Genomic DNA, 20,767 nt, shown 5'->3' with positions numbered 1-20,767 from the left:
CTTACAACACTTCAACAGTTGATAATAGTTGGCAACAGCTACTTTATTTTACGAAGTCGGTTGTTTCCCGCCAACACGGTTGTAATAAAACTGTGTTTGGTTATGAGATTATTGTGTTGAATTCACTTTCGAAAATAATTTTGCTTTTTCAGTTGGCCTTCGATATTATTAACGATCTATTAAACATTCTCCTGTAAATATGAATCAACCTGGAAGCGATTTAAGTAAGGAAGTTGAAGTGTTACTGAGTTTTGTTAATGAAATTACCATGGAATTTGCGACTGCAGGTAAACATTCGATAATTTATTTTCAGTAATTTTAAGTCCATAAATTAGTTGCAACCCAACACATCATTATTAAAATTATATCTGAACGTATTAAATTACGATATTTTAAACCAGCATTTTCTTTGCCAGTTTGACCTGATATAAGATCATGGCTATTTCATTGGACTACATTTAAATTCATTGGGTGTTAATTTCTTTTATGATAATGTAAATAGTTACCCATATTTCAATGCATTACAGGTTATTAACTTACTGTAACTTGTATATCCGTACATTAGACTTTTTTAAACTTAAATTGTTTCTTAAATTAGAAAAAAAGATTGTAATTTTTTTTTTAAATAGTAAAATTAACCTACTGTGAGGTATAGATAGTAATTTTTAATGTTTAAATTTATGAAAGATGTATACAGTTAATGAGTAGAAATTGAAGGCTGGAAGCAGAACAAAAAAAACTTTGTTGAATTGACAAGCTAATCATCAATATCATGACTTTCCACACAGCTAGGTTTGCATTTTCTTCTGTCTTGACCCATTCTATCAAAAATTTAGAGTATCAATGTTATTAATTTTTTTTTAATTATCTGTTAATATTGGTAGTGTATTTTAACTATTTTTGTTGATACAGTAAAAATAATAATTTAGTATGACTAAAGGATGAATCTAAAGGTTTTTTTTTTTACTGTTACAGCCAAAAAAAATATGAATAAGCTTGAAAAACTGGGTATTTCTTCAGAAGATTTGACAAAAATTGCAAAACAAACAAAACTTGATGAAACTATTTCAGCTGCTCAGGTGAGTATTTGAAACTACTCATGTTTGTGTTGATTGTATTTTATCATTATCAGAATATCCAGTTGTGGTTAAAATAAATAATATTTTTATATATTGCAAAGCAGTTGGATTGCCCATTATTACTATAGAAATTTTAACTTAATTAAAAATTAATTAACCAAAAATGTATCAAATTGAGAAGTATAATAAATAATTTGTAATTTTAAAGCTGAAGAAAGAAATACATACATTTTCCACAACGAAATTCACAACCAGTAGTATACTGAAATTAAACAATACTGGATAAAAATTAAAATTCCATCCAACTTTTTTTTTAACCTCCAGGTCCACCATTAGGAAATATGCTAATAGATTTGTAGCGTGCGTGAAAATACCATGCCTGACTGGGATTCGAACCTAGGACCTCTGATTCCTGGTTAGGCATGGCATTTTTACACATGCTACTAATCATTCATCTCATCCTCTGAAGCAATACCTAACGGTGGACCCGGAGGTTAAAAAAAAAACCAATGGTGGATGGAATTTTAATTTTTTTGTTTGGGTAATGGCATTTTGAATTCATAAAAGTTTTAAAAAAATTATGCATCCAAACTAGATCAGAAGTAAGGTTTGAAGTATAAATTTTATAGATAAAGTGGAACAATTTTTTCATAGGAGTAAAGTAATTATTCTAATTTTAATTTACTAAAATTAATTATTTATATATTGTTTTAAAAACCTTACCATTCTGAAAATTTTTAAATAATTAGTTAAAGGTTTTCAAGATTAGCATGACAAAATGACGTTACATTTCCTTAAAATTGGTTTATTACAACCAGGAAATATGCTAATAGATTTTTCCAAAACTGTATTTATTTATTTCCTCTTAGTATTGTAAATCATGAAATTTTGTCAGATTTATTGCATTTTTAAATTTCTTATTCAAGTATGTTGTTAATTAAATTCATGAGTAATTTCATTTGACTTATTTCATGTAATGGTAAGTATTACACAGGCACTGCTATATTGGTAACTTCATACTCTTATACAAAGGCTACACAAATGAATTTTTTTGGGGGGCAAAAAACAATTTCATGTTATCATCGCCTGGAATTCAACTTTCATGAAGAATTACAATAAGCGTAATATCATCAAATAAAAATATATAAAATTCAACTAAAAATAAAACTTTGCAAATTCCGAGACGGGGTGTAAAGGGCCCCAACTCGGATAACAAAATGACTAAGATCTATAATTAATTTAAAAACCTATAACTAAACTAAAATATAACTAACAAAAAATATACCTAATGTAAAACTAAAATATTAAAAATGAAATAAAACTTAAAACTAATATCACAAAAGACTTATAACTAATATCAAAATCAGAATTTTAAAATAGGATAAAATTTCACAATATCCAAGAGGAGTATAAAGGAAAGGGCCCCTTTTCGGATAAGAGAATAAAAAAAAAAAAAACACAGAAAAATAAAAATTAAAAATAAAACGCACTATAAACTTTACCAAAAACAAAACTATACACCACAATTTCACATTTTAGATATAAGACCAGCACGATGCAAAAATAGAAACATCCGGTCTAAAACTTTGTTGTCATTGCCCAAAAATTGATGGATATTTCTGGGCAATTTAAATTTACTACGCAAAGCCGCACGCATAATGAATGCAGTCCACAAGAATGTGGTGCACGATCACGCGGCAATTGCATCATGCGCATAGTGGTGCATGACCTGCTGACATCAGGTACTCGTGTGTGACTCATGGCCTAATCGCAATCAACAGAGGACCACTTCCTCACAATGAATTTTTCTGCATGAGGAGACCCAAGGCAACACAGAATCTTTAATGTGCCGCAATTTGTTATCAACAGTGGCCGTCCAATCACCTTGCCACTTTGCTCGAAGAGACTGTTTTACATAATTAATAAATTCTGAAGTAGCAGCACGAGTGGTGAAAGGAGGTTGATTACAAACCTCTTTAGCAGCGGAATCCGCACTTTCGTTACCTGGAATTCCCACATAGCTAGGAATCCAACAGAAAGTCACTTCCGTGTTGCAATGATTCAACTCAGCGATTGCATTATAGATTTCTGTGACCAATGGATGTCTAGAGTAAAAATCTTGTAAAGCTTGGAGTGCACTATACGAGTAGCTACAAGTAAGGATATGACAGTATTTTGGGTTAACGATATTCAATGCCTTATTAATAGCGTACAATTCAGCAGTAAGGCAGTACAATTCAGCAGTATTAGGCAGACCAAACATGTAGATTCTGCTATTAAGAGAAAATGCACTTCCAACTGTATCATTCTGTTTTGAGCCATCTGTGTATACTATTACGTCCGGGTTTATTTTGGAGAGAATATGGTGAAAACTTTGCTGAAAAGCAATAGGTGGTGTTGCTTGTTTGTTATATGTGGTAAGATCAAAAATAAAATTTATAAGGTTGATTCTCCAACAGTGGATATGAACAGTGATACGTTGGAAAAATAGAAGGTATGTCCACGTTTAAATGATGTAGTAACCACAGAGTACATACACCCATAGGCGCAGTATCATGTGGATGATCTTCATATCTCTGTAAACTAGGATTTCCAACAACTGCTGTAAAAGCTGGGTGGTTCGGTTGCCCTTTAACACAGGCAAAGTAAGATGCTAGAAGTTGGTCATGTCCATCCCAAAGAGATGGTTCACCACACTCCACAAGTATGCTAGTGACAGGGCCTGATCTAAAAGCACCTGTAGCAAGATGGAGAAAAGCATGGTGTACAGCATCTAACATCTTCAGCGTGTTATTACACACTGAAGAATAGGCGATACAACCATAATCTAAGTGGGAACGAAGTAAGGAATAATAGAATCGCAACATACAAGACATGTCAGCTCCCCAGTTGGTGTTGCTAAGATCTCGCAGCATATCTAGTAGTTTGGAACATTTTGTTTTTAATTGTTTGATGTGATTGACCCACGTAAGACGGTTATTAAAAAACAAACCTAAAAACTTAATACCATGAGAAATAGCAATTTCCTCTTCATTTAGAAAGATTTGTGGTATAAAAGGGTCCCGCAGTCGAGAAAAGACTACACATTTTGTTTTTTCAGATGAAAAGGTGAAGCCGGTAACCTTAGACCAACTAAGACGAGACATTGTGTTCTGCAATAGCCTTTCTGCTGTGAATGTTTAAATGATGTGATATACATCATGTTTATTACTGCAAAATCATCAACAAACTATGAAATTGAAACAGGTGGTTGCACACATGCAGTAATACAGTTGATGGCTACAGCGAACAAGGTGGTACTAATACACTTCCTTGAGGCACTCTGTTCTCCAAAGTGATGCTACTCGAAGGAATCTCCAATATGAACATGGAGAGCCCTTGACTCCCCACTCTTTAAAGTTGTTAAGAATACCACGTCACCAGTGACGTGGTATAAGCCTTCTTGATATCAAAGAAAACAGTGATGAGGCACTGATGAAATAGGAAAGCGTTTTGGATGGCTGCTTCCAGTGACACTAAATGGTCAGTGGAAGAACGTCCTTGGTGGAAACCACATCGTTCTAGACATAAAAGGCCATGGCTTTCTAGGTACCACGTGAGCTTGCGGTTTACCATTCTTTCCATTATTTTACATAAAACACTTGTTAAAGAGATAGGGCGGTAGCTTGAGGGGTTTGCTTTGTCTTTACCAGGTTTAAGTATTGGTATGACAATGGATTCTGACCAGACCGAAGGGAACACTTGTGAGGAGAATAGGCTATTATAAATACATAAAGTGTTGTAGCGCCGAATTAGGAAGGTGTGATAGCATACAAATGTTGTCAGGTCTAGGCGAGATGTTACGAGAGTTCTTAAGTGCACGTGGCAACTCGTTGAATGAAAATGAGGTGTTTAATTCACTGACCGAATCACCAACGTTTAATGATACTGCTTCCATCTGCAATTTGTACCTCTGAAATTCATTATTGTATGATGAGTTATGGGACACCAAACAGAAATAATTGCCAAAATATTTGCCACTGTAGTAGGTAATGTAAGGAGTTCTCCTTCATGAATGAGCCTGAGAATGTATTGTTTTGCTGATATGCAGATTGTATGGATCTTTTTCCACACAGCAGACATAGGTGTAGTGCGTCACATATTTAAGCATTTCGTCCAAGACTTCCTCTTAGCATCCAAGAATATTCGACATAACGCTCTAGCTCTACGATATAAATTTAGAAGTTCAGTTGTTGGTCGGCGGTTAAATTTGCATAGTGCCTGCCATCGATTCCTAATGGCGTTTTTGCAATCATCATTCCACCAAGGAATGGAAGGACGTTTAGGTTTACTGGATGTTTGTAGAATATATCTATTACCATTCTCAAGTAACATGGATGTAAAAGAGTTGATCAAAGATGTCTGCGCTGTCATCATACTGTGATGGGAAGGATTTATGATAACCGTTCCAATCCGCCTTTTCAACAATCCATCTCCGTGGCCTTTTTTCCACCTCGCGGCCAACACCAGTGGTTATAATAATTGGCTTGTGGTCACTCCCATAAAATTCATCACAAACAGACTAATTAAAACAAGGAAGTAAACTCTCTGAGCATACGCAGAGGTCGATGTTTGACAGTGTACTGGAAGATAAAGACATAAATGTGTATGACCCATCATTCAGTAGACAAAGGTCCAAATCTTGTCTCATTCTGTTTATCATATTTCCTCAAGAGGAGCAGAAAAATGATCCCCAGGAAATTTGGTGGGCATTGAAGTCTCCTACTATTAATGAATGCAATGGGATTTGTGTGAGGAGATTTGATATTTCTTGAGTATTGAACTCAGAGATTGGCAAGAGATACAAATTGTAGATACGCAACTTAAAGGGAACTGAGACTTTTACAGCAACAGCAGGAATAAAGGTAGTCAGTTGTAGCCTTGTAGCCAACTCCTCATTCCGCATGAAAATAGCAATACCACCACTTTCCCTACTATCTACAAGACAGTTGTATCTCTCACAGACATAGCCTCTGAGTGTTATCGCATCTTGCTGTAGTAGATGTAGATGCGTTTCTTGGAAGCACATTATTAGTGGTTCATGTGCACGCATCAACACTCTAACATCTTCAGTGTGGGACTGAAGACCTCTAACGTTCCACTGAATAATGTTCATAGGTATAGAAAAATAAATTCAGGAAAGTATAATTAATTAGTTGTACTTAATTCGGTTTTTCTTTTTTGTATTTTTTATTTGAAAGAACTCCAATGCCCTGGGGCAGGGTGGTTCTTCAACCATATCCTCCAGTATATGAGGTGGTGGTGGTGGAGGAGATTTATTAGAATGGGGTGCTACAGATGACATCCCAGAGGGGGTGGTTATGTGGGTTCCCTTAATGGGGAGCTTATTAGGGGCTTACTACTAGCTGTGATAATCCCTGCCCATACCAGTAAAACTTTGGGAACAGGAACTTTCATAGGAATCGCACTGTAGGATTCACTCACTGCGACGAAAGACTTTTTGTTAATCTTTGTCAGCTCTGAAATAGTGGCTGTTAGTGATGCAAATTGATCATATAACATCTGAACAAGTTTTATTACCTCACTGCAGGATCCGCATGGCTGATTGCTTAAATTTGTAAGAGCTTGTTGTGATGCAGCAGCAGGAAAAGATACGTCTGGTTTAACCAGGTTCCTTGCGTTAATAGTTTTTTTATTTTCTTTGCATGCTGCCGGAAAAGATAGTTTCTGCTCAGTAGAGATTCTGAGAATTGCCTTTTCTTCCTTAAACATCGGGCAATCTCAGAAGCAAGCTGTATGCAAACCACTGCAATTAGCACATTTTTCATCTTCTTGGCAGTTAGTATCATTGTGGCCTTCTTTAGCACATCTACCACAGACCTCTGTTTTTGAGCAAGATATTGTAGTGTGACCATACCCTTGACATTTGAAACATTGTCGTAGGTTGGGAATGAAAGGTCATACTTAACTGAAAGATAACCAATTTTTATTTTTTCCAGTGGGACTGGAAGGTTGAACGTCAGTATAAGAGAAGGTGTTGTGGTTCTTCTATTCCGCTTTGCCTTTTCATTATACGCTTCACTTCTATGTCTTGATCATGAAGCTCATCAGCTATTTCAATCACCTCTATATCCATAAGGTCTCGACAAAAAATTACCCCATGACTTGTATTTAGGGTTTTGTGGCATTCCGCACTTATTTTTATACTGCCCATATTACGGAGACGTAAGATAGATCGACTCTGTTCATCATTGAATGTTTCAGTCAAAATCAATCCGTCACATAATTTTCTGATGTTCTTCGGCGAACCACTTGCACCTGTTATAGTTTTGTTTATTAAGAAAGGTGAAACCGTTTGGAGGGAGCCACCTTCCTGACTATTTCGGACAACGAATCTAATATTATTAGAATTCAAGTCTAATGATTTGCGGTTCTCTTTAGTATGACTTTTATCCTTGTCAGACAAAGCTGACCGAGTTTTCTTCACAAGACTAGGTTTGATGGATTTTTTTTCAGATGGACCACCAACCATCGTAGTATTTATTATTTGGTCCAACTAGTACCAGCGAAAAAACAGACCACTCCAGCAGAGTGCACGTGTATTGGAACTAGAGCTAAATACAAGTGGGTTCACGCTGGTGCCCAGAGAAAATCGTTCGAGACTCTATGTAGAGCCATTCACCCATCGGCACGAATAGTTCACACCTTGGGTTATGGTTCCATTTTGTAAGATGTCGCAACACCACAGAGTGTAAATGTAAGAAATATCAGTGTAGGATGTTGTGTAAGTGTGTATGTTGTAATTTATGTAGTGTTCTTGGTGTAGTATATGTGTATAGTGTAAAGTGTTCTGCAGCCCAGTGTGTACCAGGAAGAAAAGCTGCAGAGGCTAGGCCCCTGTGGGGATGCCAACCCCCAAAGTCTTAAAGAATAAGACTCCCCATCGGGGAAATGAATTTGATAAAACAATGTATCCACATGGGTTTGCTAACCACTGTTTAAAATGCTACTCACAATAACACTACCAGCCAACATATGTCAAGAAGAACTGCGTAGCTCAAAAAAAAAATACATATATATTGACCTATTCCAGATTTTCACAATATTTCATATTTCTGCCAGGATTATCATAATTGATTTCAGTGTTATTTTTTTCCTTTCTAGCATTGTCACTTCAACATTTGCAGTTGACATGTTTCAGATTGCCTAAATTCTCAAAACTACTTTTAACACGGAATTTTTAAAATTCCAAATATTTAGATATTTCCATACATTCCAGATATTTAGAAAGTTGAAATTAATTTATTATTTTTTAGAAGTAATTAGTAATTTTAAATAAAGTAGAGGAACAGCGTGGCAGTAATAATTAAAAATACAAGAAAACATCAATTCACTGTAACTTTTTTTTTTTTTTAAACGAAACTGGCCATTATTATGAGATATTTATTGGATAGTCTTTCTATATATATGAACTGTACAAATCTACCATTTTAATTTGGAATGTGGAAGACCTCTAGTATAACCCCAATTATAAATGTGCTGGCTTAATGTGAAAAAGAATTTTTGTTTTTCAGGCTTCCTCTCGCATTGAATTTCCTTGTAGTGTTTATTAAGTACATTGTATCTAGTATGACTATTTAGTACCAAAAATTAAAAAAATCTCGATAAAATTCTAAATCTCACATCCTAAATTTACTTTATAAAATTTATTTTCTGTTTTGATTCAATCTTGCCTACAGTTTCATTAAATTAACATTTTATTTTTAATCACCTAACATAATTAATTACATTCTAAGCGTGATTTCTCTCCAATTTCATAAAATTGCTTAAATATAATATAAATTACATATTTCTGCAAAAATTTACCATACATTTACTTTTTTTGGGTTTTTAGTTTTTGTTAATTTTTCTTTTATAGGAAAACAATACAACAGAATCATTGCTGTCAGATTCCAGCTTACTGCCAAATGCAGCTGATATGGTTTTTCAATTTATGAATGAGAAAAGAATACAAAATGATATTTCTAGGAATATTGTTAAATTACAAGACCAAATCAAACAACTTGAAGAATGCAACTCAGTCTTAGATAGGTATAATTACTTTCTCTGCTAAGTACAATAACTGCATCAAAAAACTACTTTAAATTCTTTGTTATGTTTAAAAGACATGATAATTCATTCTACAAGGGGGCATCTTAAGGCAGTATATATTCATCATAATTTTATTTTTTTACTCGGAAATTTTTAAATGTCATCAAGATTTATACTCGTCAATCCTTATGCTGTGTGATATATAAAAAAAATGTTTAAATTGCTTGTAAAGTAATATTTAACAGTCAAACCTCCCTAAATCTAATGTCCCCTTGAAAAATCCTCTTTAAGTCAAATTAAATCACCTCCTTTATTCAAAAACTTCAAGGACTTGATATACTTATTTCTTTGATGAAAAATTTTTTTAAACATTTAAAAAAAATAATTAATTTACTTACTAAACATGATTTCTAAAGAAGCATAGATAGCAATAAATTCAGTTTAATAGTGTATAGCAATCATTAGTGTGGATTGTGAATTTTATCTGGTACTGTATGCCTAATGTTAATCAACTTCTGACTTGTTTATTTCTGTCGTTGTAGTAGTCTATAACAAAACTATGTGGATGGTGCCACCGTATGATGAGTAAGGCCGCCCATTCATGTGCGAGTCTGGCTCGGCTCGGGGTACAATGGCAAAGACTTGTGGCTCATACCAGTCCCGGCGTGTTCATCCAGACCCGTCAGCGGGGCTCGGCTTGCCATTGGCTTGTGAGTTAGTGGGGATTACAAGCATAGACTCAGACCGAATAAATAATTTTTAATCCAGTTCGACTAGAACCTTCGGTAAAGACTGTCATTTGAGTGAGTGCTAAATTTTTCTATTGACTTGTGTGTTTTGTTTTTCTATTGTCAATGAACAATAAAGACTTATCCAACGAAATCAACATTATGAACAAAACTTTTATGAGCCCAGAATTCCTATCCAAATTTATAGAAAAATACTGTGAGCTTTTGCATTATGGCAAATTCGTTCCAGAAATTATTCAAATATAATAAAAAGGCACAAGGCATGGGATTTGCTTCTTAAATTTACAAAAGAAAAAATCCCAGATGCTGAGTTACCTTTCGTAAAGAAAAAAGTGGAGAGTATTAGGGCATCTTTTCGAAAGGAGCTACACCGGGTTCAGAACTGCAATAGAAGTGGTGCTTCAGCTGAAAATATTTACAATCCCGGGAAAGCAAAAGCAGTTTAGGCAACTCTATTTATGACGATTCTGATGATGTTATTGAAGATGAACAACAAACAACAGTTCCTGCAGCATCTAATGAGGTAGGTTAATTTAATTTTCTTAAATTTTATTATTTTCATACTAAATACAATTATTGTCATTACACATAATAAAAATAAAACTAAACCAAAAATTTTAAAAGCACATTGAAACTGATTATCTTAAGAACTACTACATATTTTATTGTTATGGTTTTATGCACATAATGAATATAACCAAGCCTCACTATTACAATATGGTGCAATAATGGTATAAAAATACAGTATGTTGGTTTATGAAAATAAATTTAATAATGGGTTTGCAACTGCAAATACATATTAATTTTCTATCAAAAGCCTAATTCTTATGTACTATTTGGTCTTGAAAAGGTAACTTTCTGGGTCCATTAAAGTAAGTTACATAATCAATTTTTAGAAGCTTCAGTCGGTGATTTAACCGTACAAACACTACGAAGTGCATCGTAATGCCTGTGTGGCTGCACTTTTCGCCAATCTCCTTCCTGAAAGCTCTCCCATCTTTCACATTTTCTCTGTCTAACATTGAGATTGGTATATACACCCTTCTATTCATTCTTCTTAAAAAATAATGCAGAACAACACAAGCCATAACAATGGCATCAACTTTCAAAGCCTTGAGGTTGATAGTAGTGTGGAAAATTCTGAAACGTGCCGCGAGCACTCCAAATGCACTTTCTACACATCGTCTAGCACGAGACAACCTATAATTGAAAATTATTTTTTCGTAAGTAAGCTATTTGCACGGAAATGGTTTCAAAATGTTTTTAGTCAATGCAAAAGCTTCATCTGCAATGAAAACGAAATTCATATTTCCTACTGTTTCATTATTTTTTGGAACATTTAGTTCATTTTTCTGTGAAACAGTGTTCCTTTGATTACTTCTCCATTTGAAATCCTCCCAGTGCAGCATACGTCAGCCATAATGAATCGCAGATTTGCATCTACAAGTCTTAATAACACAATACAGTGATAACCCTTATAGTTAAAGTAGAATGAACCTTCAATCGCAGTTTTAACAATGGTTATGTGTTTTCCGTCCAAGGAACCTCCACAGTTGGGAAAGTTCCGCAGAGATTTGTAATCCTTCGCAATATTGACCCATTCTTCAGAAGAGGTGGGGAACTGGAAATAAAGACTGTTTGATTACAGTACACTTTGCAATAAAATAGAAAATACATAAAAACTGAAATTAATATACAGTATAACTTTATTGTCCCTCCTAGCTTAGTGGATCTTATTACTTTACTAAATAAATTTTTTAACTATTCACATGTCATGTACACTGCAATGTAGCATGAACAACAAAACATATTTGCCTACTCTTTTTTTTATTTATTTCAGGATGAAGTAAGCCACGATACTATTACGATGACGTCTCCCAATGAGAAAGGAATGTCAGAAGTGATTCCACCTCAACAGCCTCCACCCATTAAAAAGAAAAAACTTAACGCTGCTAAAGAGGCTGAAAAGTAGCGGCAAAACCTGTTAAAACAAGCAACAGCTGTTTTAAATCAACAGGACGATGAATACAACTCATTAGGGAAAACCTATGTCGCAAAACTACATTGAATGCCTTTTTCTCAGAGGAACATTGTGGACAAAATTATCAATGAGGTTCTATTTAAAAGCTTGTACAATCAACTGACGCTATCAACTTTTATTTACGATTACAGTTACAGTTCTACTTATTTAACTCCAAATGTAGACGCTGCATCCGCTTATTCAAACCCAACTCCATCACCCAATGGAGTTCGAATTACGGCCGTCAGGAGATAGTTTATATTAAAATATAATAATATAATTCTTTAATCGATATAAAATATAATAAAATAATTTTTATCTGAAATACATTTTCCTATTTAGTTTTTCTTTTCATTTGTAACTTTAGAAAATGTAAAATAAAAGAATTATTAATAATGCAGTATTTTGTTAGTTATTTTATTACTTCAAATAATAGCTCCCTAGAAATATCCTAAATCTAACCTTTCATTTTCAAACAAAAAGTCACTTAATAAACATTGAAAATGTACGATATTGTAAGTATTGTACAATAATTATTCAAATAAGAACCGTAATTAAAGCCTAAGTTAACAAAAAAAGTAGACCATAATGCCGACAATTTTTTTATGTAAATAATCAATAATTAAATTGTTTTGCTACTCTTTTTTACAGGTTACAGCATAGTACGTAGAATTAATGTAAAATATAATAATATTTCAATATTATTGATATAAGTTAAATATTTTGTGCTCCTTACCTTTAAATATTCTGGTTGTAAGGCCATATAGATGGCCTTGCAGGTGTCAGAAATAATTTGGCCCAAGGCCTGAGGTGAAATTATCATTTTAAAGCTTCAAAAGACATTGCTGTTGCTAGAAATTTAAGGGTTGCAGCGAGGTGTGCTTCTGTTGGGATAGCGGCCCACATCACAGTATTTGTTTTTGTTATTAATGGCCTCACTTTTTCCAGCAAATAACTAAAACTTTTGTTTGTCACTCTTAAACAATTTTTATAATCAAAAGGACTATCACATTTAATAAAACTCAGTAAACTCATGTGCGTAAAACTGTATCTTTCAAGCAACCACTTTTTCACCCATACTGTCTTTTTACTCCTTTTATTTTTTCCGGTCGGTGCGCCACATTCATTTAAAATTATCACTGCAGCTGCAATACATTTCCTACAAAAACTCATCGCTGCCAACAGGACACTGATGAAAATTCGTGTCACTCCCGAGCTAGGATCCACGAGCCGGCTGCACTGTGTTGTAAATTCTTCTCAAGCCAGACTCATACGTGAATGAGCAGCCTAATATCCAGTCTTATTCCTTCGCTGACAAAGCGTGGAGTAATGTCTGCCCAGATACAATTGTTAATTTGTTTCAAAACATGTGGATTTTCATCCGGAAAAAATCAAGATGAATGTGTAGATAATTAATTTCAGAAGAAGAATGTAGTGTAATCTGTAAAAACTTTAACATTAGTATGATGAAATTTCATTTGCCTTGTTCGCACACTTTGATGATGATATTGCAGTTAGTGCCGCTCCAACCAATGATGATATCATTACGTCTGTGTCACATTCAGTCATTCATAAGGATTCCAATAAGAAGATGAAATGGAACAAGTAGAAATTACAATTACAACAAAAGATGGCGAAATTCGCAATAAATAACCTTCCAACATTTTTCAAAAGTTCAAGCGAAGTAGATATTGTATTTAGTGCATTACTGAAGATTGAAAATTCCCTTGATTTTCAATCTGCCAGAAGAAAACTCAAAAAAGATTACAGACACTTTTTCAAGAAATAGTTAAAGGTATTGTACTGTATTTGATTTTTTTAAATTTTTGCATAATATACACATTTTGTCTTTTCTAATGCTATTTAGTACTGACTGTAGTACATTATTATAGATTAACATAAATTTGTATTAAATTATAAAATTTTTCTGTACAATTTTTGAGTTTCATTATTTTACCTCTCTAAATAGAAAACTCCCTAAATTGAAAAAAAAAAATATTGGTCCCTTGAGATTCAAATTAGAGGTTTGACTGTATTAACATTTACAGAAAACAGACATAGTTATAGGTATTGAGATACAAATGCCACTTGGTTTATATACAACTTGGAAACCATAGATTTTGAGACAACCTTATTGTTTTACTTAGGTGTACCAAGTTCCAGTTCCACTTCACTAAATTCAACAGTATCGTTCATTTTTTTTATTCAGGTCTTGTTTCTCTGTTAGTAGTAGATTTTAAAACATCAAATGGCACTTTCCTTGATTTGTGTGGTAGTGTTACAACTTGATAAAATTAGGATAACTATCGAATCAGTTTTAATTGAAGTTTTTTCTTAAAATAAAGATAATCAGTAGAAGGGTATCAGTTTAATTTAAAATAAAATGCCAGCGACTATTGCCATTATACATAAAAACCCATAAGTGTATTGCTAAATTTCATTAAGTATAAGAATCACTTATCTTAAACAGGCTTTAATAATTTGTTAAGCATTAATCAAGTGTGGTTAAAATAATATTATCAAGTTAAAGAGGTTCAGACAACTCCCTTGTCTTGGGAGCCCAGTAGCCCCTTCAGTTAATAAAAATAAACGTAAAATTTAAACAAACAGAAGAACAATCATTTAAAAAGTTTAACACCTAGGTAGGTAGCTAATAGTTCAATGACATCCAGTGGTGTCATAAGATTTCAAACTTGCCTCTTAGTCTAACTCAAATTAAAACGTCAAGTTTGAAATTTTTATTGTAATTTCCCTCCAGGGTAATAAAAAATATATGATGTCAAAGAGGCCTTTTAATATTGTACTGTACTGTACTGTTTGTTTTCTAGGTCTTTTGATCTCTTCAATTAAAATAATGAATTACTGAAATCATTTTTTTTTTCTCAAAAGTGTTATATCTTCCAGAAAAAATTTAAAAACTTAAACTTCAGAGTATTAAGTTTGGGAACCTTTTAGTGTAAAATAAAAGGATAATCAATGAGATCCTTTTCAAATTTTTAGGTAATAATAATAATAAGAAACTTAATATTAATTCTGTAATATTTAGATGTTATTCTCCAAACATTAGTTTTGAAAACTCCAAAATCTGTTCTTAAAGAATGCCTGAATACTGATCGACAGCAAAAGGGGTACAAACACTCCAAGCCTCTCTTCATGTAATGAAAATTAATATATTATATTAAGTGTTCTTTTTCAACTATTTGAAAAACGAATAATTATTATTGAAAACTTGACTTATAAAATGAAATTTGTCTATGTGTATTTCTCATAATAAAATGGTCATTTCAAGTTTTAGTGTTTAAAAATAAAACTGATGGAAATAAGCCAGTTAGAATCGTCAATGCTTAAGTATGTCAAATTATTCATTTTAATTTAATACTATGTATTTAATTTACATGTTTATATGTTATTTACATGTTTTTTAATCAAATCCTGTTGATTTGGATATGGTTTAGAGTAAGTGAAATTAAAAACATTGAATCTCTGAAATGTATTCATTATTAACAAATCATCATTGTAATTGCCAAATGATAATAAAGCAAGTACATACTTTTCTTAGATAAAGCAGTTGTAAATATAGTGTCATTTTGTTTACAATGAGTTGATATGGTCCAAGCCCACAACTGACAATCTTCATAGTCAATTTTTGACAGCAGAGGTATTCTGTAGTACCTGCCATCAGTTTCGCTGCAATGTACTTGCCCTGTATTTATATATGAAATATATACTAGCTATTTTTAACCTGTTAACTTAACTCTTCCGAGTCCGGCAATATTTCTGTACCAGTATTTAAATCATATACAATTATAATTAATCTAACATTGCATAATTTATTTAAACTATGCAAGGTCTCATAATGCATTTAAGTTATAGTAACACTGCATAGTCTAATTTTTATTTTTTATATACAATATATTTATTATTGAACATAATGCAGTTTGATTATGTGGTCATTTTAAAATCTACAAGCTTATGTAATTATTAACTACAACCCACTTTTCTTCAATTTTTTGTTCTTTCAAGGGTTAAAAATTCAGATGTATCTTTCAATTTCATTTCAAGCAATCTTATAATAACAGTTTGATGATAATATAGTATGTATGTAATATAATGATAGAAATGTGCTTGAAATTGGTGCGTTCTGTTAATTTCTGCATTTTTTTTTAACCGCCAAGACCATTGTTAGGTGTTGCTTCAGAGGATGAGATGAATGATTTGTAGCATGTGTGAAAATGCCATGCCTGACCCGGATTCTAACTTAGGACCTTCGGATGAAGGCCGAGATGCTGTCACTTGCACCACAGAGGCCAGCATTTAGTATTTATTAATTGAAAGTATAAGTACAGTGGCTACTATGATCAGATTAATCAAAATGTGTGTGTGTGTGTGTGTGTCTATTTATTTTTAAACATATTATTTCTGTTTAAAGGGAATTTAAACATTTAATGGATGTTAATACTTCATCTGTAAATAAATTAAGTGATTTCCATGAATTAACAAACACCCTAAAAAATCTTGAAAATGAAGCTGAAAAACTTAGAGGAACTTCAGAGGTAAATAATATTTTTATAATGGTTTTACTTTATATATATATATTTCTTTATTAGTAAAAGTTTGTTTGATGTGGTATTTGCATCTTGTATATTTGTTTTAATTATAGGATGAATTTAATGAGTAACATATAAAATTGCTTTCTAGCAGTAGGGTGTAATTATTTAAATCAGGCAACATCATTATCATGATATCAGTTCATCCACTTTTTTATTTTCAAGTGCTTTAGCAGTGATCATTACTCATGAGATATACTTCACCACTTCTTGTTCTCTCCAGCTACTGCGGGGTCTGGGTGTGTATGTAAGGCAAATGCAATTACCACTACCGACTTGCCAAGCCTGACATAGTACAATGCAAGTGTAAATGTACTGGTAAACATATAATCTGGAACAGACTCAGGTCAACCACTCCTGATACATGTTAATTGAACCCAACCATCAAAGAATACTGGTATTCACAGTCAGGCATTCAGATCCATAGAAAAGCAACCACCTTTACAAGGTCTCGAATCTTAGAACTCTTCCCTTCAAAAATCAGCTGATTTTGCGATAAGTATAACCACTAGATTAACCCAGCAGGTACTTCACAATACAAGATTAAAATTTAAAATTATACTGATTGTATTCAATCTTAGTAGACTTAGTCAGAGACTAACATTTTCATTAAATTTTATGAACTTTCAGATTTCTAAGCAAGCATTGTACAAGACCAGAAATTGATAACTATAAATACATTCCTACATACAGGAATACATACATTACAGTAATAGGGACTTGTAATTTGATGAAATTTAGTGAATATCATTATATTATACTGATTTAGAGTGTAATTGATTTTTTCCTGTCTAAAAAGTTGAAGGTAATGATAAAAAATGAACAAAATTATAAAATATAAACATAGTGTTTTAATTATTAATGTAATAGCTTTTTTTTCAGCCACCAGAAACTGAAGATCAGATTGGTATTGTGAAGGAAATCAAAGAATTAAATGAGAGTATTTATGAAAATACATGTAAATTGGAAAAAATAGAAGAACAGCTCAGTGGATATGGTGATTTACCAGCAAATTTATTATTAGCACAAAGTAACCTCAACGAAAAAGTAGCACTTAAAAAAGAACTTGAAAAAAAGGTTAATCAGCTTTTAAAACTTAAATAAAAATTATATCCCATTTCTTACCATCTAGCATCCCTATTTTTTTTCTTTTCATGCTAAATTCTTTTTTCAGAAGACCCATTTTGGATATCTGTTCTGGTTAATTTCATTCTGTAACGAGATATGTTTTATCACATCCTTTGAATCATACAATCTGTATCTTCTACTTCTGTTATCCCTAATAGGGCAAGAATTTGTCTTTAATGTAGCTCTAAACAGTTAAGTCTCTGATGCCCATATTACTTTTTCTGTCATTTCATAAAAAAGTTAATTAGAATGAATGTGTAGTAGCTCTTTTGTTAGAATTTACTGGCTGCAGAACAATTTAAGAAATATCATTACTCATTAAATCACAGATAACACTGGGAGCTACTGCCTCACCTTCATAAAAGTATAAAATGATAATTGGAAAGCTAGGGAATGACCTTCTAAAGGTTCTTTATCATACTACTGCTTCTGATTTGGAAATTGTGGGGACATATTTTTATATAAATAATTTTTTATCCCTTTTATAGTATTTAACTTTTAAATATGTCTACAACTACAAAGGAAAATCTTTCGTACCTCTGCAGGTCTTCTACGTGACAAATCATTTAAATCATTCCTCTTCCTGCTTCTTTACCTAAATATTGGGCAAAAATTTATTTGTTTTTGCTCTAACAACTTTTACCTTTGTATTACTTACTAGTTTAATTTCCTTGTATATTATTATATTGTAATATCCTATTCATTTTGTAATGTGATGAATTAAATTTGTACATTATTTTTTATCTAGAATTATTTTAATTTATTCATTAAAAAAAAAAAGTTTAACATTATCATTGTGTAAAACTAACTTTTTTCCAATATTTAAAAATATATAGATATAATTTCCTTTACTGCCAGAAAATTAAGAAGCCAACCCAGATAATTATATTTTTTTAACTGTATTTGAAATCCACCTGTTACAGTAAGGTAAATATTCATTTAAAAATCGTTTAGAGATTTCATTTTACTCTTACCACTCCATCAGAAATGCTTCAAGTCTGTAAAAAAAGTCTATATAAAATCAGTTCAACATGTTTAAAAATTTTTTTGTCTTTAATCATTTTATTGATTTGATCAGCTCTACAAGATTCCCTACTAGTGTCAGTCATTTCATTTCGGTGTACTCCCTACATCCCTAACAATTTGTTTTACATATTTTGTTGCCTGCCTGCACAATTTTTTCCTTCTACCTGTCCCTCTAATATTAAAGCGACTATTCCAGGATGCCTTAATATGTGGCCTATAATTCTGTCTCTTCTTTTAACTATATTTTTCCAAGTGCTTCTTTCTTCATCTATTTGCCGCAACACCTCTTCATTTGACACTTTATCTGACCATCTGATTTTTAACATTCTCCTATAGCACCACATTTCAAATGCTTCTAATCTTTTCTTCTCAGGTTCTCTGATCGTCCAAGTTTCACTTCCATATAAAGCTACACTCCAAACATATACTTTCAAAAAGATTTTCCTAACATTTAAATTAATTTTTGATATAAGCAAAATATATTTCTGAGTGAAACCTCATTTCACCTGTGCTATTTGACATTTTACATTGCTCTTGCTTCATCCACCTTGAGTAATTCTACTTCCCAAACAAAATTCTTCTACCTCTGTAATCTTTTATATTCAGTGGTCCATCTAAATTATTTCTACTAAATTTCATTACTCTTGTTTGTGCAGTAGTTCTTGCACAGAACTTCATCCATGCCATTCATTGTTTCTTCTAAATCTTTTTTACTCAGCTAGAATTATATCAGCAATTGTAGCATCTTTATCTTTTCATCTTGCACTGTTACTTCGGATTTAAATTGTCTTTAACATCATTAACTGCTAGTTCTATGTAAAGATTAAAATTATTACAGCTTCTTTATGTTCTTCAATATTACTGTTACAATTTGGTTCCTGTAAATGTTAACAACTGTTCTATCTCTATACTTGAAACCTAAATTTGTTAAAATGCTGAGCATTTTATTCCAGTCTATGTTATCAAATACCTTTTCTAAGTTTATACATGCCGAGTATGTTGGTTTGTTTTTCTTTAATCTTCCTTCTATTATTAATCTGAGTCCTAAAATTGCTTACCTTGTCCTTATACTTTTCCTGAAACCTAATTGGTCTTCTAATATTTCTTCCATTCTCCTAGTCAAAATTGCTGTTAACAGCATCAAATCCAATGACATTTTAAATATAATTGATTCTCTAACAGAAAACAATAGCCTGTTTCATAATGAATATACAAAACTCTCCTTCCTTCATATGGTATATTAATATTATGCAGATGAATTAATACATTACAGCATTAGTAATTCAGGATGAGTAATAATCTCAAAAACAAAATTTGTATCAGTAGATCAGTATAGTACAGAAATAACTGTAAAAGTGTAGACTGAGGTTTGTTTATTACTGGGACCTTCAAATTATTGGCATTTTGTTACAGATATTGATTTTTTTTTTTGTTATAAGTCTCTAGTTTCCTTCAGGTATCTTGCTATGCACAAAATTGATATTTTTTTCAGTTGCTGCAATATTATTCTGGACCATTAGTTAAGGGCAAAGGAATTTATAAATGAGGCAGAGGATGATTATCTTATGAAATTGGTCTCTTATCATGATAGCCTAAAAAGAAAGTAATTAGAAAACAATATTTGAAAGATATTTATATTTTATTTGTAATTGTGTAATATTAACATATTGCTTTTGAGACCAATTTGGTCCCATTGCTGCTGACATGCCACCTGCTGTGAAACCAGCTGGTTTCAAGTTAACTCACAATATTTTGGCACCTGTCTGACAATAAGGGGCACGCTAGTTTCATCCCAGTTAATACTGTGGTATTGTTAATTCAAGTAAGAATTAAAATATTGCCTCGTTTTCTGGTATCAAGAGAGAAAAATGAGTACTTAACATTTTATGCATATTATAATACACATATAACAATCTTTGTATTCTAAAATAAAGTTGTTCTTCAGTGTTTTTTAATTAAGAAAAAAGAATGTTTTCATTATACTGCCCACTGATGGTAAACAAATGTACTTCTTTACAAATCACCTCACAATTTCAAGGCATCCTTACAAAGAATATTAACCAGAAT

The 20,767-nt window shown here is 32.3% G+C and overlaps 1 protein-coding gene across 3 annotated transcripts; it reads left to right on the top strand.

Moving 5' to 3' along the window:
• Positions 1 to 47: 47 nt before the first annotated feature.
• LOC142322304 (uncharacterized) lies at positions 48 to 20,704 on the top strand. Of its 3 annotated transcripts, none has more exons than XM_075361232.1 (5): positions 48 to 287; positions 976 to 1,079; positions 8,998 to 9,170; positions 16,369 to 16,492; positions 20,193 to 20,704. In XM_075361232.1, exons 1-5 carry the CDS (start codon positions 200 to 202, stop codon positions 20,244 to 20,246), a joined length of 543 nt encoding a protein of 180 aa, XP_075217347.1. In that variant the 5' UTR covers positions 48 to 199; the 3' UTR covers positions 20,247 to 20,704. The 3 variants fall into 3 exon arrangements, with proteins under 3 accessions (XP_075217347.1, XP_075217346.1, XP_075217345.1); XM_075361231.1 differs by lacking the exon at positions 20,193 to 20,704 and adding an exon at positions 17,429 to 18,341; XM_075361230.1 differs by lacking the exon at positions 20,193 to 20,704 and adding an exon at positions 17,417 to 18,341.
• The last annotated feature ends 63 nt before the right edge of the window (positions 20,705 to 20,767 follow it).

This window comes from Lycorma delicatula, chromosome 3 (assembly GCF_047948215.1).
Source record: "Lycorma delicatula isolate Av1 chromosome 3, ASM4794821v1, whole genome shotgun sequence".
Taxonomy (NCBI): Eukaryota; Metazoa; Arthropoda; class Insecta; order Hemiptera; family Fulgoridae; genus Lycorma; species Lycorma delicatula.
Note: the sequence above shows the minus strand (reverse complement) of the source record. Positions and strands in the feature narration are given on the sequence as shown.